Source organism: Pipistrellus kuhlii, unplaced genomic scaffold (genome assembly GCF_014108245.1).
Source record: "Pipistrellus kuhlii isolate mPipKuh1 unplaced genomic scaffold, mPipKuh1.p scaffold_m20_p_77, whole genome shotgun sequence".
Classification (NCBI taxonomy): Eukaryota; Metazoa; Chordata; class Mammalia; order Chiroptera; family Vespertilionidae; genus Pipistrellus; species Pipistrellus kuhlii.
The window spans coordinates 655,976-680,698 of record NW_023425581.1 but is presented as its reverse complement, the minus strand read 5'-3'; the positions used below and the strand labels follow the sequence as shown (position 1 = coordinate 680,698).

General features: G+C 60.7%; 1 protein-coding gene across 2 annotated transcripts; it reads right to left on the bottom strand.

The window, feature by feature from the left end:
* Positions 1 to 491: 491 nt before the first annotated feature.
* CXCR5 (C-X-C motif chemokine receptor 5) lies at positions 492 to 23,981 on the bottom strand. Of its 2 annotated transcripts, XM_045576217.1 has the most exons (4): positions 23,791 to 23,981; positions 11,016 to 11,138; positions 9,327 to 9,446; positions 492 to 3,150 (listed from the first exon to the last, which is right to left on the bottom strand). In XM_045576217.1, the coding sequence occupies exons 2-4, from the start codon at positions 11,136 to 11,138 to the stop codon at positions 2,089 to 2,091; spliced, it is 1,305 nt and encodes a 434-aa protein (XP_045432173.1). In that variant the 5' UTR covers positions 23,791 to 23,981; the 3' UTR covers positions 492 to 2,088. The 2 variants fall into 2 exon arrangements, with proteins under 2 accessions (XP_045432173.1, XP_036279017.2); XM_036423124.2 differs by lacking the exon at positions 23,791 to 23,981 and having other exon boundaries at positions 11,016 to 11,231.
* Positions 23,982 to 24,723: the final 742 nt, after the last annotated feature.

The window sequence follows — 24,723 nt, the reverse complement described above, 5'->3', positions numbered from 1 at the left end:
CCCACCTCTGTCGAGCTGAACCATACGCATGGGTGCTGCGCACCCCCCCTCCCCCACCCGTTTTCAAACTTCCCTTCCTGCCTTGGGATCAGGCCTCCCCGGCCCCCAGGACCACATCTAGGCAAGGTGTCTGCCAGGGCCTCTGCCGGCCTGACGGGCCGGCCCCCTGGCAGCTGTCACAAAGGGACTCCCCTCGGTGCTGTGCTCAGCCACCGGCTGGCTGTGGGCCCCGCCCTCCCGGGCCCAGGCCCCTGTCCAGGAACCACTGCCCCATCCAGCCAGGCGCTGCCTGTGCTGCCTCCGCTCGGCTGTGAGCCCGACTCCACGTGCCTGCCCAGGGGAGGGACAGACCCTGGGCGGCCCTGCCTCCCACCTGCTGTCAGAGTAGCTTCCCGGTAAACTCCAGGCCAGCCTCCTCCATCCACGGCCATCCCAGCCATTTTGTACCATTATATAAATATATATAAATATAAATATATAAATACAATATGTGAAGACATCCTTTGGGTTTTTATTTTGAAACTATTTCTAGGCTTGTTCTGGGGGTCTCTGTGCTGCCTGTACTGTACTGACCTGTTTTATAGGTGCCTTTTTATTAAAAAGAGAAAATGTAAGCCTGATCTCAGCCTCTGCTTCCATGTCTGGCTCCTCGCCACCCAGCTTGTGTTGGACGCTGGGAGACAGCTGACTCCCCTCCCGCAGGCCTCCGGATGTGGCCGGGGGGCTGCGTGGGAGCGGGCAGCTCAGGCGCCCTGGCAGGAGCAGGGCCGGCTCTGCCACTCAGGCTGGGCCGAAGGCTGGGGCTGGAGGGGCGCAGGCAGTGCAGAGCTTCCCTCAGAGCAGCCTCCTGCCGCCCGTCTCCTCCCTCAGGCGTCTGTGCAGCCCGGCCTGGGGGATGGGGGGTCGGGGGCGGGGAGAGGGCTCCAGCGGCTGCTCTGGCGTCCCCCTCGAGGGTCTGCACACTGGTCCTAACGCCGGCCCAGCCCTGCCGCCCGGCCGCGTGGGCAGACGGTGCGGCTTTGGGTGGAAGACCTCCTGGGCGGGCAGGCGGTCCTCTCTCCCTGGCTGGCTCCTGGCTGCCGGCTCGGCCTTGGTTCCCTGGGGACTGTCTGGTCCAGTCCGCCCTCCGGCCAGGAGCACGGAGCCGGCCCAGGGCCATGTGGTCAGGGCTGTGCAGCTGCCCGATCTGAGTGGGTCTGAGCTTCATGCTGGTCCAGAGGCGGGCGGGAGGGCTGTGTGTCCGAGACCGGCAGGCTGAGGCTGCGGAGGGCTGTGTGTGTCTGAGACCGGCAGGCTGAGGCGGCGGAGGGCTGTGTGTGTCCGAGACCGGCAGGCTGAGGCGGGCGGGCTGTGTGAGTCCGAGACCGGCAGGCTGAGGCGGCGGAGGGCTGTGTGTGTCCGAGACCGGCAGGCTGAGGCGGCGGAGGGCTGTGTGTGTCCGAGACCGGCAGGCTGAGGCGGCGGAGGGCTGTGTGTGTCCGAGACCGGCAGGCTGAGGCTGCGGAGGGCTGTGTGTGTCCGAGACCGGCAGGCTGAGGCGGCGGAGGGCTGTGTGTGTTCGAGACCGGCAGGCTGAGGCGGGTGGGCTGTGTGTGTCTGAGACCGGCAGGCTGAGGCGGGTGGGCTGTGTGTGTCTGAGACCGGCAGGCTGAGGCGGGTGGGCTGTGTGTGTCTGAGACCGGCAGGCTGAGGCGGGTGGGCTGTGTGTGTCCGAGACCGGCAGGCTGAGGCGGCGGGAGGGGCGGTGGGAGGAGGCCGTAGCTGTGGAGGCCGGTGGCCTAGGAGACGAGCACATTCTGGGGGTTGATGGCTTTCCGCTTTGGTGGGACAGAAGCAGACTTGTCTCAGCTTTGGCTGGTTAGGATGAGGACGGCGGGCGGGCCCGGGCCCAGCCCAGCGCCTCAGCTGGCCGCTGCCTTTGGGCCTTTGAGTCCTTTCCCTCCTGGACCCAGCCTAGCCCGGGGAGGGGAGCCAGCAGGGGTGGAGGCAGCTCGGCAGCCTCGCTGGCCAGGTGAGCCGGTGGGGTGTCAGCCCCACAGTTCCCAGAGTCAGGGCGCCCCTTAGAAGTCAGAGAAGAAGGGCTGAGCCCTAGAAGGTGGTGAGGGAGGTGGCGTTCTCGGACTCGGAGAGGCTGCTCCTGCGCCAGGCGGGCAGCAGCTGGCAGAGGCCGGCGGGCCCGGCGCAGCCCAGCTTGGCCAGCACCCGCGACAGGTCGCTGCGGAACTTGACGCCCGCGAAGGTGTAGAGCACGGGGTTGAGGCAGCAGTGGGCCAGGCCCAGGAACTCGCCCCCGGCGATGGCCACGCTCAGGTAGCGGTGCAGCGCGCAGCTGTCGCCCACGGCCTGCAGCCGGGCCAGGGTGTCCAGGAAGATGGCCACGTGGTAGGGCGACCAGCAGAGGAAGAAGACGCTGGTCACCAGGATGGCCACCCTGACCGCCTTCTGGCGCTGCGGGCGCCGCTGGGCCTGGCACAGCCTGCGCACCACGCCCGCGTAGCACCAGCCCATCACCAGCATGGGCAGCAGGAAGCCGCCGAGGTGGTAGAGGAAGCGGGCGGCGAACCAGGCGCGGGCCTCGGCACGGCTCTCCTGGGAGAAGGTGCAGAGCGGCAGCGAGGCGTTGCGCGCGGGCTGGCTGACCTTGGCGAACAGCAGCTCGGGCAGGGCCAGGAGGCCGCCGGCCAGCCACACGGCGCCGCAGGCGGCGTGCACGGAGAGCCGGCGGCGGCGGCGGTACGCGTGCACGGCCAGCACCACGGCCAGGTAGCGGTCCACGGCCACGCAGGCCAGCAGCAGGCTGCTGCAGTAGAAGTTGACCTTGTGCAGCGCGATCACGGCCTTGCAGGGCACGGCGCCCAGGACCCAGCCCACCGAGCCCTCGGCCACGGCGAAGGGCAGGATGAGCACCAGCAGCAGGTCAGCGGCCGCCAGGTGGAACAGGAAGGTCTCGGTGGAGCTGCGCGTGTGCCGGTGCCGCTCCAGCACGGCCAGCACCAGGATGTTGCCCGCCAGCCCCAGCAGGAAGACCAGGCCGTAGGCCACGGGCATGAACACGGCCTTGAAGGAGGTCAGCAGAGGCCCCTCGGCTGCCGCGCAGATGTGGCTCTCCACAGGGGTGATGTCCGTGCTGTCGCTGTAGTTTCCTGGTTCCTGGGGGCAGGGGCGAGGAGACAGGAAGGCAGAGAACTGAGACCCGCCTGGCTCCCGGAGACGGCCCCCTCCCTGCAGACTGTGCTGATCCCGCCAGCTGGCTGGCCTGCTCCCCGGGGTCCGCTGACCACCCCACGCCCCTCGGGGTCCCTGGCCACATCGCTGAGTGCCTCTTCCCACTTCAATCTCCACCTGTGAACGAGACTGATGGGCCTGGCTGCTATGGCTCAGGGGCTGAGTGTCACCTCTGGACCAGGAGGTCACGGTTCAATTCCCAGTCAGGCCTGATCCCCAGAAGGGGGCGTGCCGGAGGCAGCAGGTCAGTGATTCTCTCTCATCGTGATGTTTCTCTCTCTCCCTGTCCCTTCCTCTCTGAAATAAAAAATACATTTTAAAAAATAAATAAAAGGGACTGGTCGCTCAGGGGAGTGATGGAGGCGGGAGGACACGGGCCACACGCTGAAGGACTGCGCCTGGACGTGGCCCTGTCTGTGTCCGCACGGAGGCTGCCGCCGGGGCTGGAACCCGCCTCCAGAGGGGATGGCTCCGGGCCAGAGCGCCTGCTCCGCTCATGAAGCCGGGGCTGCCCCGGCTGCCGGCCCCCCTGGCTGTGCCCTCTCCCGGCCCGCACGCCCCGAGCTGCAGCAGCGCCTCCGTCTCCATCGCTAACGACAGCCCTGTGGGCGATGCTCCTGCTTCACCAGGGCGCCTCGCTCAGGATCAGGCTGTTCGAACCACTGATCTGACTCCGGAGCCAGTGCCGCCCCCACCAGGGCCAGAGCCTGGGCTTCCCTCCCGCCACTCCCATCACCAGAGCTCCCCGCTCGCTCTCAGCTCCCCCAGGGGCCTCAAAGCCAAAGGGAGGGAGACCAGGCCAGGGGGAGGGAGGGAGGGAAGGAGGAGCTTGCTCCCAGGGAGGGTTGTGCCCACTCTGTCCGGAAGCGCCCCTGCCCCGGCTTCCTCCTCCTCCTCCTCCTCCTCCTCCTCCTCCTCCCTGCCCGGCACTCAGGTTGCTTACCCAGCTAACCGCAAAGGAAGAGGGGGTGGCTGTGCCTTTTCATACCTTTCACTCACAGCTGGCCTGCACCTGCTCCACCGCCTCCCCAGGGCTGTCCTTCCCGCCTCTGCCTCACAGTCCCCTCTCTGTGGTGTTTTCAAAACCAGTGAGAACCAACACGTGTCTACAGTCAGAGCGGCCAGGGCGGGAGGGGTGGAGAGGTGCCCGCAGCGGGTTCTGGGGTCCCCTGTGCCTCTTCCAGAGAGTGGGCTCCTGCACAGCCCGGCTCCCGGGCCCCAATCAGGCCTTTCCCCCTGGCCCGGGGCTGGTGACTGGAGGAGCGGGTGAGGGTGCATTAGTACCAGGCCCTCCTCTGCCCAGCCCCCTGCCATGCCCGGCCCCCCGGTGCCAATGCCGTGGCTCACTGCCCGGCTCCACCAGAGGAGGGACTTCAGACCCAAATCCCACCACCAGGTCCTGCTGGCTCCCGCTTTACCCAGAAACATGGGTGTTTTCTTTTTCTTTTCTTCCCCACTTCGCACCGGACGGCAAACCCTCTGACTGGGAATGTCACGTCTGCGTGAAAGCGCCTCCAGGTCGGACTAAGCCTTGGACCTGGGCGTGATGCTGAGGACAAGCCGGGCAGAGAGAGGTCAGTGCTACAGGGCCTCTCAGAGGCGGCATCTAATGAACAACATAACCTGAGGGCCGAGAACAGAGCCAGAGGGGAGGCCGGGGGTGGGCGGTGGGGAGAGATCAGCCAAGGAAAGCGTGTGGGTGTAAGCATCGCCCACACACACAGGCAATAGGGTGCCGAGGGCCTGGGGCGGGGAGATGAATGGGGAGAAGGGGACACGTGTAATACTTTAAACAAGGAAGATTTTAAAAGAAAAAGATTCAAGTAGCCACAGTCACACATTCACACAACAGGATACGATGTGGGGCTCAGAAAGAAGTGGGGTTCGCCTCCACATTCCCTCAGGGAAGAGCCAGCCCTCCGGCTACACTCCCCCACAGCTCGGGCACCCCACACCGGGATTCCGGGCTCCCAGCCCCCAGCCCTTCCTTTACACGGCGGCACCTCCACTCCGGTGGCCTGACCCTAAGGCTTTTGTTTAAGAAATGGTTCTTTCCCTTCGAAAACCCTGGGATTGCAGGCTGAGGTCTCAATGCCTCCAAAGGGCCTTGAATTTCACCAACATACATATTCCTCTGACCTTTCAAACCTCACATCTCATTGTATGGCGTCAGCCTGCCTGTCTTCTCTGACAGCATCCTGGCTGTGCCTGAGGCCTAGGCCTCCGCCAAGGTCACGGCTCCACCCCCCCCCCCCCCCCATCCTTCCCTTTCGCTTCGTTTGGCTTCACCTCATCCCTTTTCCTTGAGTGCGCCTTGTCCCAGGACCAGCTGGGCACCTGCTCCTCACTGCATGGCCAGCTCTCTCTCCCTCTCTCTCTCTCTCTCTCTCTCTCTTTCTTTTCTTTTTTTTAAATATATGTATATTTTAAAATATATTTTATTGATTTTTTACAGAGAGGAAGGGAGAGGGATAGAGAGCTAGAAACATCGATGAGAGAGAGTCATCGATCAGCTGCCTCCTGCTCACCCCCCCACTGGGGATGTGCCCGCAGCTAAAGTACATGCCCTTGACTGGAACTGAACCTGGGACCTTCAGTTCGCAGGCCAACGCTCTATCCACTGAGCTAAATCAGTTAGGGCCAACTCTTTTATTTTTTAATGATGTCAGAGAGGAAGGGAGCGGGAGAGAGAGAGACACCAGTGATGAGAGAGAATAGTTGATTGGCTGCCCCCTGCACACCCCTCACTGGGGATCGAGCCCAACTTTGGCCTGTGCCCTGACCGGGAATCGAACTGTGACCTCCTGGTTCATAGGTCAACATGGCCGGGCTCGGGGGGTAGTTTTGGGTGGCCTGGGGATGATCTTATTAACACCCACGTGGCCCCGGCAGGACAAAGGTCCTGCCTGCCCTCGGTGAACGGAAGTCTGCGGGCGGCCGTCCGGCCCCAGCCCACCCTGTCTGGTGTGGACACGGTGGACAGCTGGAGTGGGGCGACACCTCAGGTCCGGAGTGAGGAGCAGACATGAGTCTTGGAGAGGCGTCTGCCTGGAGGACTGACGGAGCCCCGTGGGCGAGAGGGCCGGCGGGCTGTGTGAGGCTGAGGGCTGACCGAGGAACGGGCTCCGGGCAGAGGAGAAAGAACCCTTGACAGGCAGATGCTCCAGCATCGGGAGGCGGGGGTCTGGGAGGAAGCGGAGGTTGAGCCCCGGGTGAGGAAGGGATTCCTACTCCAGAGGAGGCTGCGCCCTGCCCTCGGCGCCCTGTGCTCCCAGCTCCCGCGGCCGGGTGCTCTGGCTGCGCCTGCGCAGGGCAGAGCTGGGTCCCAGCCCAGCCTTCGTGAGGCTCGGGCCTGGGTGGGACGTGTTTTGTTTTCTCACTTGTCTATCCTGCAGCCAATGAATGCCGCCCTGACTCTGCTTCTCAGCCCCGAGTCGGGGGCAGGGCATAGCTGGGACTCCGGGGGCAGAGCGTCTACACACAGCCGTGGGCCTCGGCTGACACGGAGCACACGCGTGCCTCCGTGCGGGTCCCGTCTGGACGCCCAGCCGAGAGGCAGGAGCTGTGAGTGGAGTCAGTGGTGCTCTCTCATTCTACCCGCGAGGAGGGGCCGGGGGCTGGGAGAACGAGCCTGGGCTGAGGGTGAGGACAGGGGTCTCTTCCTCTGAATGTATCTTTATTGATTTCAGAGAGGAAGGGGGAGGGAGAGAGAGAGAGAAACATCAATGAGGAGAGCGAATCATGGATTGGTGCCTCCTGCACACCTCCTACCGGGGACGCAGGCTGCACCCTGGCCTGTGCCCTTGGCCAAAATAGAACCCTTCAGTTTCCAGGCCGAAGGTCTACCCACTGAGCCACACCGGCCAGGGCCCCCACCCTTCCTTTGGAGGACCGGACTCCCCAAAAGAACACCTGAGGCGCTGGCTTCCCCTGTGCCAAGCTTCTCCTCTCCTCACCCCGTCAGGGGCGGCCCGGCTCCTCCTTTACCCGGGTTTCTGCCTCTGGCCGTGGTTCTGAGGGGAGAGTTCAGACTGTCCTTCTGCACCCAGTCTTTGCGTTAGGGGTCCCCTTGGGCACCCCACACCAATTTGCACTCTGGAGACAGAGCCGAGCATGCAGCGGGGGGACAGGCTGACGTCCCTCGGGGTGCGCAGGAACCTGGAGACGCGGCCAGGGTCTGCCGTCCGAGAGGACTCGCCTCCCGGCAGGGAGCGCCCGAGCCCAGATGCCCCAGTGCTGACCTCCTGGGCTGGCCCTGGGGCTCCCTCACCTCCAACCCCTCCATCACACCAGCGGCCTCCCCTGGCTGCTCCTGGGACTGTGACCTCACCGCAGGGCTCCTTCCCTCCCCGCAGCTGCAGCCCAGAGCCCTGGCCGCCCGGGAGAGGGGAGGTGAGATGGTGGGACGGGATCTGCGGCCTGGAGCCTGGGGAGGGTCAGGAGCTGGGCCTGGGGAGCTTCGCCTGCTCTGGAGCCACTGCCCGGGCGCAGGGTGGGCTGGAGGTGCCGTTCAGCTGCCCCCCCAGAGGTGCCCGGGTCCTGCCGTGGGAGGCGCCGCTCTCAGGTCCCGGTGCCCGCGGCCCAGATCCGCCTTCTCGCAGGATGGGGCCCTGGCACGCCCCCAGGGCCTGGCTTCTTGGCCCTGACCCTGGGTTTGCAGAGGAGAAAGGACGCAGGGTGAGCGGGCCTCGCCCGGCCGTGGGCCTGGAGAGCAGCTCTGGCCGGGGGCAGGTGGGCCGAGGGCACGCGCCGAGACCTTCGGTAAATCGCAGACCGGCCACACTCCCTCCGAAGCGACTACGGGAAGATCCCGCCTCGGCTCCCGCGGCCTCCCGCCGGGGGTGGGCCGTGCTGGGGGGGCACAGCCCGAGGGCGCCAACAGCTGGTGAAGGTGCGCCAGGCGGGGCGCTGGTGCAGACGGAGCGGAGCGTCCTCACGGACACCTGTCCGCGGCCGCCCGGTGACTGCCCCGCGGCCTGCCCTCCCCCGCTCCACCTGCCTAGTAGGTCAGGCAGTGGAGCGCGGCGGCGGGCAGGCAGTTAGGGGAAATGGTGAGGCTTCTCAGAAGCCGGACCCGGGCCTGTCGCAGGCTCCTGCAGCAACTGGGTCAGCGCTGGGGTCAGCGCGATGGGCGGGGCGGCCGGCAGCTCCCTGGGCAGCCGGCCGGGGCGGGCGGGGGTCCGATGGGAGCCCTGGGCCTGGCCCGAGCTCGCAGCCTGAGCTGTGGGCGCTGCGTGAGAGGCCAGGCTTCCATTTCACCATCTGATCAGACGGGGTTCTGGCTCTACTGTTCCCCCGGCTCAGGCCGGACTCGGCGCCTCCCCGGCGGGCACACCAGGACCAGCAGGCGAGGGGCGGTGGGTGGAGCTCCACTGTGGACTCAGCCAGGGAGCTGGAGGGTGAGGTTTAGGTGAGGAGAAAGGGTTTGGCTCCTTCATGTCCAGCCATTGGCTGTGGGGAAAGGGAAAAAGGCCACAGAGAAGTTTCCAGAAGATCCCTAAAGCATCCTCTGCCGCCTGCCAGCAGGCGCCCGGGGCCTCTGGCGGAGATGCTCCGCACACACCCTCGCGCCCGGAGCCGCTCGGCGGCAGAGCGGCCGGGCTCTGGGGGTCAGTCCCGCAGGAGGCACCGTGTTCCAGGATGGACCCCGGCCCCGGCCCCGGCGCTCGCCAGCGGGCACCTGACTCACGCTTCTCCCGTTTAGCAGTGACGACTGTCTGAGAGTTCGGGGAGGGACCTGTCCTTTCTCGGCCGGACCAAAGCCAGTGCGGGGCGGAGAGCAGGCCCCCAACAGCACGGCGTGCCCACAATACGCTGTCCGGCAAGCGGTGAGTGTGTGCACACGCGTGGTCGGCCGCAGTGCCCGCCCGGAGCTGAAGAAAGCCCCGTTCTTCCCAGGCTGCATCCCTGCCTCCGCCCGGGGGCTAGGAGGGCGTTCCCGTCTCAGAGCTGCCCGCTCCCGCTCCCGCTCCGCCAAAGGGTGTCTGTGTAGACACGGCTCTGCTTACGCCCGTCATGGAAGGCCGGGTCTGTGTGGACTCCGCCCAGCCAGGCTCTGGGCCCTGGCCACAAAGTATCAGAATTCCCGGGGGCCTGCTCACCAGGTCCTCCAGGTTGTAGTTGACGATGAAGTCCATGTCCAGGGCCAAGGGGTAGCTCATGCTGTGGCTGCTGGTCCACGCTGGCCGCTTGCCGCCTGGTGCTGGGCGCTCCGCCGGTACCTATGCAGGGTGGCAGCGACAGGTGCAAATTTAAGCAAATGAGCTGTGGCTGCCTCCGGCTGCGTAGGACCGCTGCCCGCCTCGCAACTCATCACTTTTTTTTCCACTGTGTGTGTGTGTGTGTGTGTGTGTGTGTTCTTTTTTTTTTTTTTTTTTTTAGAAAGAGGGAAAATCCCCGTAGCCTTTGTGCTAGTCAAGCATGTCAGCTCTTTCCTGGCAGTCGCTGTCTCACTGGGGCTTTGACTCGTGTGCAGGCCCCCTCCTCCCTGGACCTCCCAGCTTCCAGGCAGGGAGTCCACCCTCGTCACAAAACCACGGCCCTCAGGGCGACGAGGGGAACTCCAGCCAAGGAACAGGAACCTCAGCACCGCTCCCCGAGCCTCGCCACCCTGTCTTCGCTGGAGCTGCGCGCCAGGGCGCCCTGGGGACCCCGGCGACCCTGCTTGCCACCACCCTTTCGCCCAAGCTGGGACAAAACCTGTTCGCTCTTCACTTTTTAAATATATTTTACTGATCTCAGAGAGGAAGAGAGAGGGAGAGAGAGACATCCATGATGAGAGAGAATCATGGATCGGCTGCCTCCTGCCAGGGTTCAAGCCCACAACCCGGGCCTGTGCCCTCGACTGGAATCGAACCCGGGACCTTTCAGTCTGTGGGCCAACGCTCTATCCACTGAGCCACACCTTCTTCAGTTCAAGTTTAGGAGAAATAGGTGAGAAATTTTCAAATGGAAGAACACTAAGATATTAATAGAGGACAAAAATGGAATTACCCAAATTACCAAAGCACGAAACACAGCCACAGAGCCCTTTCCCGACCAAAGACGATAATGATGTTCCGCTGAAAACGAGCCTGGTGGTGTCTAAATCGTTAGCTTCCTGGATGACTACCCAGCGAGAGTAGATTTTTACTCAGGGGGACCCCAAGGCCGGAGAGGAGAGTGCTGTCCCCAGGATCCCCTGTGTTCTCCCCGCCCCCGCCCCCCCCCAATATTCCTGCCCTCCAATCCATTGATATATTCACCTTAGCTTTTGCCACTCTAAGGACACTGATCAGGAAGGAATATGGGATATAAAACCATGTAGGAATTAGATGACTCATATAGGAAATGTAAGATTATTAAATTAAAAAAAAAAAAATATATATATATATATATATATATATATATATATATATATATTCTATTGATTTTTACAGAGAGGAAAGGAGAGAGTTAGAAACATCATTGAGAGAGAATCATCAATCAGCTGCCTCATGCACACCCCTCACTGGGGATGTGCCCACAACCAAGGTACATGCCCTTGACCAGAATCGAACCTGGGGCCCTTCAGTCTGCAGGCAGGCACTCTATCCACTGAGCCAAACGGGTTAGGGCAAAATGTAAGAGTCTTGCACTCCATCCTCAGCAGATGGTCACCCAGCATCGAACAAACCGCACTTGTTCTTTCAAGAGCTGGTGCCTTCCGTGGGACAGTGGGCTCCTCAGACACGTGTCCCTCACGCTGCATCCGAGCTGCCTCCCGGCCGCACACTCCGGAGCCTGCTCTGCCTCCCGGGCGGCCGGCCTACCTCCTCTCTGGAGCCAGATGCTGCTTCCTCAGGAGACTTCTCCCGTGTACACCCTGCCAGCCTCCGCGCCCTCAGAGGACCTGCTGCTCCGGCATGGGGTGATTGGAGGCTAATGGTCGACATCTGGACAAAACAGAGAAAGATAAACGTTTTCTTACTAAGGATTCCAAACTTATGTGACTGAGTGAAAACCAGCTTCCCGTGGCTCTCGCTTTCCTTGACCACATGCCTAACACACTCCGTTGTGATGGTTCCTGTCCATCATATTGGCTTACAAAGAGTAGCTTTTTAAAAAAATGTTTTTATTGATTTCAGAGAGGAGGGGAGAGGGAGCGATAGAAACATCAATGAGAGAATCGCTCATCGGCTGCCTCCTGCACGCCCCCCGCTGGGGATCGAGCCTGCAACCCGGGCCTGTGCCCCGACTGGGAGTCAAACCCTGACCTCCTCATTCCTAGGCCGACGCCAACCGCAGCCCTGTCAGCCAGGCTCCCGGTGCTTCTTGTTCCAGGGGCCCGTCGACCTCCCTTGCCGCCTCTGAAGGGGCTGGCACAGAGGCCCGCTTGTCTGAGGCGCTGACCTTCGTGGCCGGTCAGTGTGCCCTGGACGGGTAAGTGCCTGGGACCACGCGTTCTCAGGGCTGGAGGGGTGCAGCCTTTCTCCGCCAGTGGCCATTGGGATTCTTACAGCGTCATTCGAGGGCCACCCAGACGGTTCACTTAAAGCGACTGCTGTCTGTGGTGAACATCTCATTAGCTCCCGGGCCTCGGCGGGCCTGCTGCAGAGGACTCAGAGACTGCTCCGCTGGGAGAGACGGTGCTGCCACCTCCAACCCAGAGCCAGTCTGCTGGCGGAGGCCAGTGCCTAGGGGTGACCCCGCGGTGACAGTCGGGGGCGCTCCCGGGGGGCACCTGGTGCTTGTTCATGCTGTGACTCCCGCCCGTCGGGGACAGCGGCCGGGTCCCAGGCTCTGTCACAGTGACCGGGCATCCCGGACGCTGAACGGGCTCGGGTGGGTTCCCCTGTGAGGTCACTCCGCAGGCCTGCGTCACTGCGTGTCTGTGCATTCCACACACTCGCTGCAGCCACTCGTCCTGGCGTTCATCGCCCACCTCCTACATGAAAGTAGGTTTTCTCGGAGCGTTTGCTCACTCACTGACTTAGGCCTCTCTGTCTCTCTGTCTCTCTGTCCCTCTGTCTCTGTCTCTGTCTCTCTCTCTGTCTCTTTCTCGCTCTCTCTGTCTCTGTCTCTCTGTCTTGCTCTCTCTCTCTCTCTGGGTGGAGGTTCTCTCTTTCCTCGGGGCTTGCCCAGCGCTCAGAGCACAGCCCGCAGGCCCCGCCCGGGCAGCAGGCGCCTGGGGAGGCGCAGGGCATCCCTTAGGCCCCAGAGGAGAGCAAAGTATTAACACAGCGTTTACTATCTCCACGCCTACACGTTTTACTTTAGTTTTACTAATCTTCACATTTAATGTAATATTTACTTATATTTCATCCTCAAATGCCTCATGCAGGAGATCCTGGCAACATCCTTAGTCATACCTTTTTTTTGGTATTTTTTTTTATCGATTTCAGAGAGGAAGGGAGAGGGAGAGAGAGAGAAACATCCATGATGAGAAGGAATCATGGATCGACTGCCTTCTGCATGCCCCACCCTGGGGTTCGAGCCTACAGCCCAGGCACGTGCTCTGACCGGGAATTGAACCCTGACCTCCTGTTTTACAGGACGATGCGCAACCACTGAGCCACACTGGCTGGGCCCTGGCCATACTTAAAAATATTGTTAACTTTACAGCTGACACTATTACAGGTGTCCCCCATTTCCTGGCCCGGCTTCTGAGGCTCAGCTCCTCGCTCGGGATGATGGGGAGCGTGATCGCAGAGCAGGGTCCGAGCCGCCTCTGTGGGCCGCTCCCCCCCCCCCACCCCCCCACACAACGTGCTCCCGTAGACTTAGCCGTGCACGGCTGGCACCTGGTCGGCGGGCGGGCGGCGCTGCCCACGGTGCTGGGCCAGGTGCGGCGTGTGCCGCTGAGGCTTTCGCACCCTCGCTTCCTCCCCGTGTTTTGATCGCAGCGTGGCCCTGTGGGAACGGAGCAGCGGGGAGCAGCGAGTGTGAACGGCTCCCAGAGCCCATGCAAACACAGGAAGTGGGGCACGGTTCTCAGGCGGCGCCCACACCGGGGCACCCGCGCAGGTAGCTGGTGGGAGTCCGGGCGGGAGGAGCCGGCCCAGGGCGGAGACAGTGTACCTCAGGGCGTGGGGCCCGAGGGCAGGCGTGGCCAGGGTGAGGCCAGGGTGAGGGCGAGGGCGCCAGGGGGCTTGTGTCCTCAGGGGATGGGGAGGCCAAGGAGGTGGACTCAGGCTCTGTCCGTGGGGCATTCTGTCTAACAGGACAGACACGTGGATGCAACTCTGCATACTCACAGACACAGGCAACCGAGAACCCTTTCATTTTTTTTACTTTTCTTGTTGATTTCTGAGAGGAGGGAGGGGAGAGAGAAACATCATTGATGAGAATCATTGACCGGCTGCCTCCTGCACGCCTCCCACTAGGGATGGAGGCCGGAGCCCCTGCCTGTGCCCTGATGGGGACTCGAACCCTGACCTCCTGGCTCCTAGGTCCACGCTCAGCCCTGAGCCGCCCGCCGGGCCGCCCGGGGGCTTGGGAAGGAAGCAGGCAGGACCAGGGAAGGGCGGAGGGCGAGGGGCGGGCGGGCACAGCGGGCAGCGGGCGCCCGGCCTGCCACCCCGCGGGGGCCGGGCTGCTCAGCCCGCGTTATGGGTGAGAAAGCCCCGGCTCAGCCCCCGGTCCGCCACGCGTGTCCCCGGGAAAGGCACCCGCAGCCCTCGGAGCGGGCGCAGCTCCCTTCCCTCCGAGGAGGCGGGCTGGGCCCGGGGGCTCCCTCGCTCTAGAGGAGACCAGGGGGTCTCCCTGCGAGCGGCAGCGAGGCGACCCCTGGCGCAGGGGGCGGCGGGCCTCGGTGCCGGAGAGCAGCCCGGAGGGCGCAGGGGGCGGCGGGGGCGCAGGGGGCCCGGAGGGCGCAGGGGGCGGCGGGCCTCGGTGCCGGAGAGCAGCCCGGAGGCGCAGGGGGCGGCGGGGGCGCAGGGGGCCCGGAGGGCGCAGGGGGCGGCGGGGGCGCAGGGGGCCCGGAGGGCGCAGGGGGCGGCGGGGGCGGCGGGGGCGGCGGGCCTCGGTGCCGGAGAGCAGCCCGGAGGGCGCAGGGGGCGGCGGGGGCGCAGGGGGCCCGGAGGGCGCAGGGGGCGGCGGGCCTCGGTGCCGGAGAGCCCCGGCGGCGGCAGTGAAAGTGAGCGCGGGGCAGAGGTGAGAGGTGAGGCCGCGGGCCGCACAGCCGGAGTTTCCGCTGACTCCCGCCGCGGGGAGGAGGCTTCCTGGGCTGCGGGCCGGCGCTGCAGAGAGAAATGATGACACAGCAGGGGGCCGGCCCCGGGCGCCGCGGCGCCGAGGAGGCAGGGAGTGGCCCAGGCCGAGCAGCGGGCGCCTCGGCTCGGCTCCGGCCCCGGGGCAGGGCGGTGGAAAGCCCGCCAGGGCTCCTGGCAGCGAGGCCACAGGGTCAGGCGGGTGTGGGGGTGGGGGGGGAGGCTGGCAGCAGAGGTCCCTGCAAGCTGGTCCAAGTGCATTGCTCTTGTGTTTTCTGTTTTGTTTTGTTTTTTTTTCAAAGATTGAAATTTTTTTTGAGAGCCAAATTTTTTATTTTTTATTTTATTGATTTTTTACAGAGAGGAAGAGGGACAGAGTCAGAAATATCGATGAGAGAGAGACATTGATCAGCCTCCTCCTGTACACCCCCCACTGGGGATGTGCCTGCAACCAAGGCACATGCCCCTGACCAGAATCGAACCCGGGACCCCTCAGTCCACAGGCCGATGCTCTATCCACTGAGCCAAACCAGTTTCGGCTTTTTTTTTTTTTTTTTTTAATATATTTTTATTGATTTCAGAGAGGAAGGAATAGGGAGAGAAAGATAGAAACATCAGTGATATCAGTGATGAGAGAGAATCACTGATTGGCTGCCTCCTGCACACACACACACACACACACACACACACACACACCCGCCCGCCCTGGGGATCGAACACACAACTCAGGCCTGTGCCCTGACTGGGAATCGAACTGTGACCTCCTGGCTCATAGGTCACTGCTCAGCCCCTGAGCCATGCTGGCCGGGCCAACTGTATTGCTTTTGTTTTTCAGATAACAGAGGGTTATGAAACTCTCACTGCTCCCCTGTAGGCGCACAGGTCAGCCCCCCCTCCTGCTGCCGAGGTCTCCCAGTGCTTGGCACCCCTCCCTCTCCTCTGGGCTGAAATGTGCCATCTCGGCTTCCCTCCGTCCGCTAAGATGCTCCTGCCTCAGAGCCGTGCCTCCCCCTGCACTGACCTAGCGTCACCATAGGCCTCACTTCTCCTCCATTCAGGTGTACATCCCCCTGCCGGCTGTGTCTCCGTGGCAAAGGCAGTCACGGTCCGTCCTTTCTCCTCCGCCCGCAGAGCCTTGCGCTGAGCAGGTGCTCAGTAATTGCCTTTGAGCCCGGCTGGTGTGGTTCAGTGGTTCAGTGTCGACCTATGAACCTGGAGGTCACAGTGCGATTCCCGATCAGGGCACATGGCCGGTTGCAGGCTTGATCCCCAGTGGGGGATGTGCAGGAGGCGGCTGATCAATGATTCTTTCTTATCATTGATTTCTATCTCTCCCCTCCTCTCCCTTCCTCTCTGGAATCAGTACAGATATCTATTTTTAAAGGTTTTCTTTGGCTGACTGACTGACTGCTGAGGGGAGGGCTGGCAGTGGAGGGGCGGAGAGTGGGGTGCCTGGGGGCTCTGGGGGCGGGGCTGCCAGGAAGGCTGGAGCAGGAACCCCGGGCGGTGGTCTCAGCGCTGGGCCTCAGTCTCGTCTACACTGAGGAAAAGAGCAGTCTCTGTGTTCCCCCTCAGTGTAAACGCTAGAACACCACCCCCTTGGACGTCAGTGTGAGGGGCAATGAGACCGGTAGAGCAGACACCCAGTGCCCAGTAAGTGCTCAGTGCGGCTTGTTGGCCGGTTACCCAGGGAGAGTGATGTTTTAGCTTATGTTTTAGGTGGAGATGGGGTGGCATTTGTAAGAGAGACATCTGTGCACTGGCCAGCTCTTCCTGGTGATGGCAACTCGCCCCGTGCGGTGGGGGGGTCGCAGGGTGAGGCGAATGGGTGGGTAAACACATGCGTGGAACGAATCAACGCCTCTGGAGTCTAAGATCCTACCTTCAGCCCTGGCTCCCGTGGCTCAGTGCATAGAGCAGTGGCCTGTGGCCTGAAGGGCCCTGGGTTTGATTCCAGTGAAGGACACAGGCCTGGGTTGTGGGCTCCATCCCCAGGGTGGGGTGTGCAGGAGGCAGCCGATCCATGATTCTCTCTTGTCATTGATGTTTCTCTCTCTCCCTCTCCCTTCCTCTCTGAAATCAATAAAAAAATATTAAAATAATAAAATAAAATCCTACTTCCAGCCAAGACAGGTGTTCTGGAAGCTAAATGAACAGAAGCTGACGCTGTTCCTGATGCAGCCGCCCCTGGTCCTCCAGGCTTGGCAGGGCTGTGGGGGGCAGGGGCAGGGGAGCGGGGGGAAGAGTTAGGAGAGAGGCCTGGCTTATCCACAAGGGCAGGCCTGACCCGGAACCAGAACCGAGCTGCTGCTCTCTGCCCGGCCGGCCCGCCCTGGGTGGGGGAGGGAGCCGCGGTGGCAGAGGGACGGGGCAGCTCTGAGGCTGCGGATCACTGTCCTGAACACGGCCCGGGAGGCTGGGGCCTGGTCAGCCAGAAGGAGAGGCCGTCTGGGCTGGGCAGGGGCACCGCGCCTGGGGACGGTGCTGGGAGGAGAGGTGCCCAGACGCCTCCACAGCCCGTGGAGCCGGGTTCCCTGGAGGGGAGCGTTCGGAACCTCAGAAAGGAGGCTCCCAGACAGCGGCCCAAAGGAGAGTGAGGGCTCCCGTCTGAGCGCGCTAACAGGGAGACGGAGGAAATTAAAAAGATACCTCGCCAAAACCGCTTTGGCTCAGTGTATCCACTGCGTCGGCCTGCAGGCTGAGGGGTCCCGGGTTCGATTCCGGTCAGGGGCGTGTACCTTGGTTGCAGGCACATCCCCAGTGGGGGGTGTGCAGGAGGCAGCTGGTCGATGTTTCTCTCTCATAAGTGTTTCTAACTCTCTATCCATCTCCCTTCCTCTCTGTAAAAAAAATAAATAAAATACATTAAAAATAATAAAAAAATAAAAATAAATAAAAAGATGCCTGAGCTCCGACGGTGTGGCTCAATGGTCTGAGCGCCGTCCTATGCCCCGAAAGGTTGTGGGCTCCTTTCCCAGCCAAGGCACAGGTTTCTTCTCATACAGGAGGCAACCAGTCAATGTTTCTCTTTCTCTCTCCCTTTTTCTCTCAATGATCAAGAAACATGTTCTATTCAAGAAACATCTCCTCAGGTGAGGATTTAAAAAATACTAAAACACAAACTTAGCAATTAAAAAAAATACCTTGAAACGAATGAAAATGGTGGGAACGCAGACCGGTGCAGCCACAATGGAAAGGAGTCTGGTGATTCCTCAAAAAATTAAGAACAGAGGAGGATCCAAGATGGCTGCTCGGGTAGACATCTAACCGCAGCAGCACACAACAATTTCAATGGAATACAACCAAAATGTAGAGTGGACATCGCCCAGAGCTACAGGTAGTCGACTGACTGAAAACTCTACAATAGGAAGGAGGGAGAAAACCAGAAGGAAAATCAGAGGAGCTGAAAAAAGCCTAAGGTACGGAGACATGCTGCGCGCGCACACACTCGCGCGCGCGGAGAGGTCGCAGCCGGAGAGGAGGAGAGGGCTGGGTGCTGCCTGGCGTTCCCTAGCAGGAAGGAAATAGAACCCCAGCCTGGGCTGAACCCCGGAACCGGCAGCATTGAGCCCCATTATGGGCCAGACCCTGGGGACCCAGGCTCGGGCAGGGGGAGACAGGGCTGTGAGGTGGAATCCCAGGGGAGCAGCGAAAAGCAGGGCCCCTGGAGTCGCGCGCACATTGTGCACAGAGGACTGAATGTTGACTCTGGTGCTGGATTACCCTAGCGGAAAGAAACAAAGCCTCCGGTGGCGCTGAGCCTCAGTCCGGACTGCTCTGAACCCCAGTCCTAGGCCAGACCCTGGGGACCCAGGCTCAGGCAGGGGGAGACGGGGCTGTGAGGCGGAATCCCAGGGGAGCAGTGAAAAGCGGAGCCCCCAGAGTCGCGCGCACTGCGCGCAGAGGACAGTCTGTTGACTCTGATCCTGGACTCCCCTAGCGGGAAGGAGAAAAAAAAGCTCCAGACTGGAGGAATGCGACGAGGAGCAGGAGCCCCTGCCGGACACCGGCCAGCTGGGCGCCAGCAAGGAGCCGGGCGATGGGGCCCCCGGGGGGGGGGGGGCCCCCGAGCCATCGACCTCTGAGCGCGAGCAACAGAGCCAAGGCCGGGGGTTGCTTCCTGGGCGGCGCCGACCCCGGCAACAGGCTGAAGCAGGGCAGGAGCCCGCGGAGAACAAAGGAGTGCCACAGGCCAACCTGCTGAGCTCCCAGGACAAGGAGGAAGAAACCAAAGTTCTCAATGTGAAGAAATCAAGTGAGAGCAAAAGATAGTAAAATTACTTAAGAAAGAATACAAAGAAGATCTTGAAAAATCAAAGACTAAGTCAGAACTCAACTCACCAGCCAACATTGCAACATAAATGCGTTTGTTTTTTTTTGTTTTTTGTTTTTTAAAAAAAGGACAGAATGTTGGAACAGCGGCGGCCAGGCCTAGAGTGGCCAGGCACAAGGCAGTGGCAGCTGGGCCCGGAGCAGCAACGGCCAGGCCCCAGAGCAGCAGCAGCCAGAACCAGAGCATCAACGGCCAGCACTGGAGCAGCCAGACCTGGGGCAGTGGCAGCCAGGCCTGAGGCGGAGGCGGCCAAGCCCAGGGTGGCCAGTCCAGGAACACCCAGACCCAGAGTGGCCGGGCCCGGAGAAGCCGGGTTGGGAGCATCCAGGCCCAGAACAGCAGTAGCCAAGCCTGGAGCATCCAGGCTGGGAGTGGCCAGACTCGGAGCGGCCAGGGACCCTGGGCAGCCGGGCCCAGAGCAGCTGGGTTGGGTGTGGCCAGGCCCGAAGCAGCGGCTACCAGGCTGGGAGTGGCCAGGCCCGGAGCAGCTGGGCCCAGAGCAGCAGTGACCAGACCCGGAGCAGCTGGTTGTGGAACGAACCAGAGCAACAGAGGCCAGGCCCCGAGCAGCCAGGCCCGGAACAGCTCACTCCTCGCCTGCCTTTGCCCCACGACTGCCTCTCAGACATGGCTGGAAACTTCTGTGGGAACTTGAGGGTCTGCTGAATCAAGTGATGAAGGCTTAGATCTGGATGTGTTGAGTTAGTATAGCGCTGGGGTGTTGATCTGTGAGTGCCTTGGGTGGGGCCTGGATGAGGCTGGTTGACCTATTTGGAAATGTCTTTTGTGTGAAGTGTATCTTTGGGCATGTGGAGGTATTATTGATATGAGAAAATGCTAAGTAACTGATTTACTATCTGAAAAGGGATTTACTATCGGGGAAAGGGAGGGAGGAAGAGACTGAACATAAACTGTGCACCTGTGGATGAGGACAATGGGGGATGGGGAGGGTGGGGAGGGTGGGGTGGGAACCTGGTGGAGGCGGGAAGAAATGAGGAACCTTTGTAATAATATGAACAATAAAGATTGATTTAAAAAAAAATTAAGAACAGAGCTAACATATGACCCAGCAATCCCTCTCCTGGGTATATGCCTAAAACCTCAAATCATGTGTTCACAATGAACATGCCCCTGTGTTCACGGCAGCACTGCTCACGGTGGCCAGGGCATGGAAGCAGCGAAGTGCCGGCATGGAGGACTGGCTAAAGACGACGTGGTCCTCAGTGGAATACCGCTCAGCCACAAGAAAGGGGGAGACAGCGCCATCTGCACCAGCACGGATGGCCCTGAGAGCGTGATGCTGAGGGTAATGAGTCAGTCAGAACAAGCCGAGAGCCCTCTGACCTCGCTCTGTGTGGGCAGAAACCTGAAACTCGCGAACACACACAGTGTGGTGGCTCCGGAGGGCAGGGTGGGGGGAGGAGGCCTGCTGTGAGTTAGAGGAGAGCGGACTCTGGGTGGTGGGCACATGGTGCCACACAGAGCCTGTCACCTGCAGACCCACGCCTGACACCTGTGTGTTCCTGTGACCATGGCCCCCGTCGCCTTAGTGAATAAATATTTAAAAAGTATTCCTATGCAATTGTAAGTACACACACAGCCCACACATTACAAATGTTTTTGGGCGAGTTACTTTTTTATATCATGGGGTGTTTTTGTTGTTATTGTTTGTTTCTTTTTTAAAATAGAATTTTATTGGTGTCAGAGAGGAAGGGAGAGGGAGAGACAAGCATCAATGTTGAGAGGATGGTGCTCTCCTGGGAGAGAGCCCGCAGCCTGGGGCTGGACCGTGACTGGGAACCAGCGGGGCCTCCGGGTCCTGCGTCTACGCTGAGCCCGCCCGCCCGCCTGTCCGGGCTTTTGACATCGGGTGTAAGTGGGTCTGTGCCATCCTTTACCCAGGCCACACGACTCCGGTGCATCTAGCTGCTTCATCACCACATTCGGACGGGCATGTTGGGGAGGAGTGGTTTCTACATGAAACCAGACAAAGGGACTTGGCAGCTCCAGTCATCAAAGGAGTGAGAAACGCTCGCTGAGCCGCGGTTCCCTCAGGGGGAGGCGAGGAGGGGCTTTACCAGCCTCCGCCTACAGGAAGCCTCCCGTCCGAGGACAGACGGGCGTGAACGGGTCGCGGGGGCACTGGCATGCCATGTCGCACTAACCGGTGGCCCGGACCTCTTCCCACACTCAGCCGCCGGAGTGCCAGGCGGCTGCCGAGTGCCAGGCAGCGCCGGTGAAGGGGCGGGCGGAGCTGCGGTTCACCCGTCACCGGGAGGAGAAAGCCCAGGCTTCCCAGGAGCAGGAGGGGACCAGGCCGGTGCTGACAGACGCTCAGCAGACGGAGGTCCGGGGGCCTCGCTGACGGGCACCCTGCCCGATGCTCAGGCGCAGAGACACGCTGGCTTTGCCCTGTCGCCACCCGCTCACCACCTAGCAATCCAGTCCCTGTCCCTCTAAGCTCTCGTGCCAGCCAGTGCTCCCAGACCGTCACTGCGTCACTAAAGCCATTAAAACGGGTACTGTCTTTTTTAACTTTTAAATATACAATAGACACTGAGTGGACAGATTATTATGATCTCATCCTCCTTCCCTCCTCCTCCTCCTCTTCTCTTCCTTCTCCTCCTCTTCTCTTCATCCTCCTCCTCCTCCTCCTCCTCTTCTTCTCTTCCTCCTCCCCCTCCTCCTCCCCCCTCCTCTTCTTCTCTTCCTCCTCCCCCCTCCCCCTCCTCTTCCTCTTCTCCTCCTCCTCCTCCTCCTCCTCTTCCTCCTCCTCTTCTCCTTCTCCTTCTCCTCCCCTTCTCCTCTCCTCCTCCCCCGCTCCTCCTCCCCTCTTCCTTCTCCTTCCTTCCTCCTCCTCTTCTATTCCTCTTCCTCCTCCCCCTCCTCCTCCTCCTCCTCCTTTTTCTTTGACTTTTTTGAGTTTGATAGAAGAAAATGATACCTGGTGTTTAAAATTTGCATTTTTTGTTATTAGTGAAGTTGAACATTTCCCATGTGTCTTCTAGCCCATTTATAAACTGTTTCCTCTTTTGTGAGCTGTTCAGGTTTATTTATTTTCCTTTGTTTTCAGACTAATTTCTCTGGTTCTGGGCTTTCTTATCACTAACCAACTCTTAACACACCTGGGTCAAAACATACAGAGAGGGGCTTTCTGAGTAAAGAAGATATTAAAGAATATAGCAGTATCTGGAAAGTTGCTTTTCTTAGAAAGTGGAGGGCCCTAGCTGGTGTGGGTCAGTGGATAGAGCATCCGCCTGCAGACGGAAGGGCCCTGGGTTCGGTTCCAGACAAGGGCACACGTCTGAGTTGCAGGCTCCACCCCCAGTAGGTGGCGTGCAGGAAGCAGCCGATCAACGATTCTCTCTTATCATTGATGTTTCTCTCTCTCTCCCTCTCCCTTCCTCTCTGAGATAATATATATATATAAAGAGAGAGAGATAGAGAGTGGAAAGATTAAAAAAACAAAACAAGACTAAGACTATCCATTTCCAAAAGGGATATTAAGCTTCTCTGACCAACTCCCATCGCCAGAGCAGGGGACAAACGTATCCCTGGCCAAGGCTCTGAGGCTTGGGGCGCCCCACACGTAAGCATCTCTACGCTCAACTCTCCCGCTCCCTACACGTAACTTTAGGGGACGGGCTGCTGCAAGAAGGATGCAAGGCCGTTTTATTCATGCCCAAGTCAGAGGGAGAAGGCTGGGCCGCCGCTGTCGCCTCTGTCCGCCCGGGGTCCGGACCAATGGCTGTGCCAGTGAGCCCGTGAGGCCCGCGTGGCGCCGGCGGGAGGGGGTCATTCCTGGGGATCTCCCGTCACGGGCACGTCCTCGCGGAGCAGGGGGTGGGCTCAGGCACTCGGAGCCCGCTGTCCGTGACGGTGAGGAAGTGGGCCTCCAGCGCATGGCTCCTCCCCCTCGGCCTTTCTGAACTGGCCCGGCCGTTCTGGCCGCAGTGGGAACCCCAGAGCAGTCACACTCTGAGGTCGGAGGTGAGGGGCATGCCAGGCCGGAACCTGACATTTCAGGGTGCTTCCCTGTCAGGGCCTTTTCGAAGAAACAGGAACTGAGATGCAGCTTGAACTGGCATGCAAAGCAGCTGCTATTTCAGTCTGAATCACACGTGGGGCCCAGCAGGCCTGGCTGAAGCTGAAGGGCACGGGGGCCGCACGCCCAGGTCCGAAGGGTGATGGGGAAGGATTGAAGCTGTCCAGGCGACTAGGCAGGCCTGGCAGCGCTCTGCTGGGGCCTGGCCAGGAAGCGGGCGGCGAGCACGTCCTCCCGTTAGAGCCGCGCAACGGGGGCGTGCTCCCCGCCGTCCTCAGACCGTGCGGCCGGCCTGAGGCAGGGCGGCAGGGCAGCGGCTCCGCTTTGCACTGCAATGTGACCGTGTCACCTGGTGCTCCACCCCGGCCAGCGGGAGGACGCTGGCTGAGGTCCAGCCGAGGAGCCTGCAGCCCAGAGTATCTACGACCCTCCAGGCCCAGGAGGCCAGGCCCGCAGGAGCCTCGACCTGCAGAGCTACTCCGAAAACAGGGCAAAGCAAGCTCTGATGGAGATATTTCCAGCTTCCCTCAGGGAGCACCTCCCTCCACGTCTGCTCCGTCACCCCCTCCCCCCGCTCATCTCCTGTGGAGCCCTCGCCTCCCAGCAGCTCCTGCAGCGTCCGACCCCTGGCCCGGGCTCTGCTCCGCTCTGAGCATCAGAAATAATTTTCATTCAAGGCCCAGCTTTCCCACCCAGGGAAGTAAGGAGCTTTAGAGACAGTAAATTAGTTTCAATATTGGTTTAAGTGGCTCATACATCTTCAGGAAAAGTAGGCACTTTTGTTTAACTTCACTGAAATCAGCGGTGCCCCCCCGGGTGGCTCCGTGGCTGAGCGTCGACCTAGGAGCCAGGAGGTCACGGCTGATTCCCGGTCGGGGCACAGGCCCGGGTTTGGCCTCCATCCTCAGTGTGGGGCCTGCAGGAGGCAGCCGATCCATGATTCCCTCTCATCACTGATGTTTCTCTCTCCCTCTGAAATCAATAAAAACGTATTTTCTAAAAAGAATGGTTCTACTTACCTGAAGGTCCGAAACAGGCAAAGCTACTCCGCGGCGTTAGAGGTCCAGCTGAGCGATTGTTGGGGCGAGGGACTACGACGGCACAGGGGCTCCTGGGAGCTGCTAATTCCTGTGCTTTGATTTGGGTGCTGGTCACGTGGCTGAAGCCTCGCTGCGGTGTCCGGGTATGCGTGTGCACCTTATATCTGTGTACCATACTTCAAAAGACGTTCCTCAGAAAACAGCACACAGCGGCTCGTTCCTGATTAGTCCAGAGCTAACCTCTCCTGAGCTTGGATGAGTCACCGATGACCCACCCTCAGCCGGGACACACGCCGAGCTCGTTGCGAGGTCCCTGCTTTCCCAGGGCCTTGCACACACGCTGGGTGGGGCTGTGGTCTGGCTCCCGCCCCACCAGAGTCCATGTCTAGACGCTTTGTCCTCTGGGGGCTCAGCTGACCATCTCTGGGGTCAGCCAGCCACACAGTCTCCAACCAGAGCTCAGAGGATAAGCAGGACATGGTGAGTAATTAAGTAAATAGGTGCATTATTTGTGTGAAATCCCAGACTCTGGATCTAAGAGTGGCTATCCATGGCCCCAGCCAGCACGGCTCAGGGGTTGAGTGTTAACCTATGAACCAGGAGGTCATAGTTCGATTCCCAGTCAGGACCCATCCCTGGGTTTCGGGCTCGATCCCCAGGAGGAGGTGCGCAGGAAGCAGCCAATTAATGATTCTGTTTCATCATTGATGTTTCTATCTCTTCCTCTCTCTCTCTCTGGAATAAATATATATATTAAAAATAGTGACTATTTATGCTCCTAATATAAAATCAATAATAAATGAATACTTCAACAAAAAATAATTACTGCATTGTTTCCCCACCTATAGAGAACAAGCTCCATGAGAGCAAAATTTTGTTTTATTTGCTGCTTTATTTTATTTTTAAATTATT

Bases quoted from the DNA above. Each gene is read 5' to 3' on its own strand.
- CXCR5 (XM_045576217.1), bottom strand. From the start codon at position 11,138: ATGTCGACCATTAGCCTCCAATCACCCCATGCCGGAGCAGCAGGTCCT. The intron at 9,447-11,015 runs GTAGGCCGGCCG...CACCCTGCATAG, and splicing joins CATCTGGCTCCAGAGAGGAG to GTACCGGCGGAGCGCCCAGC. The intron at 3,151-9,326 runs GTGAGCAGGCCC...CCCTGCCCCCAG, and splicing joins ACTACAACCTGGAGGACCTG to GAACCAGGAAACTACAGCGA.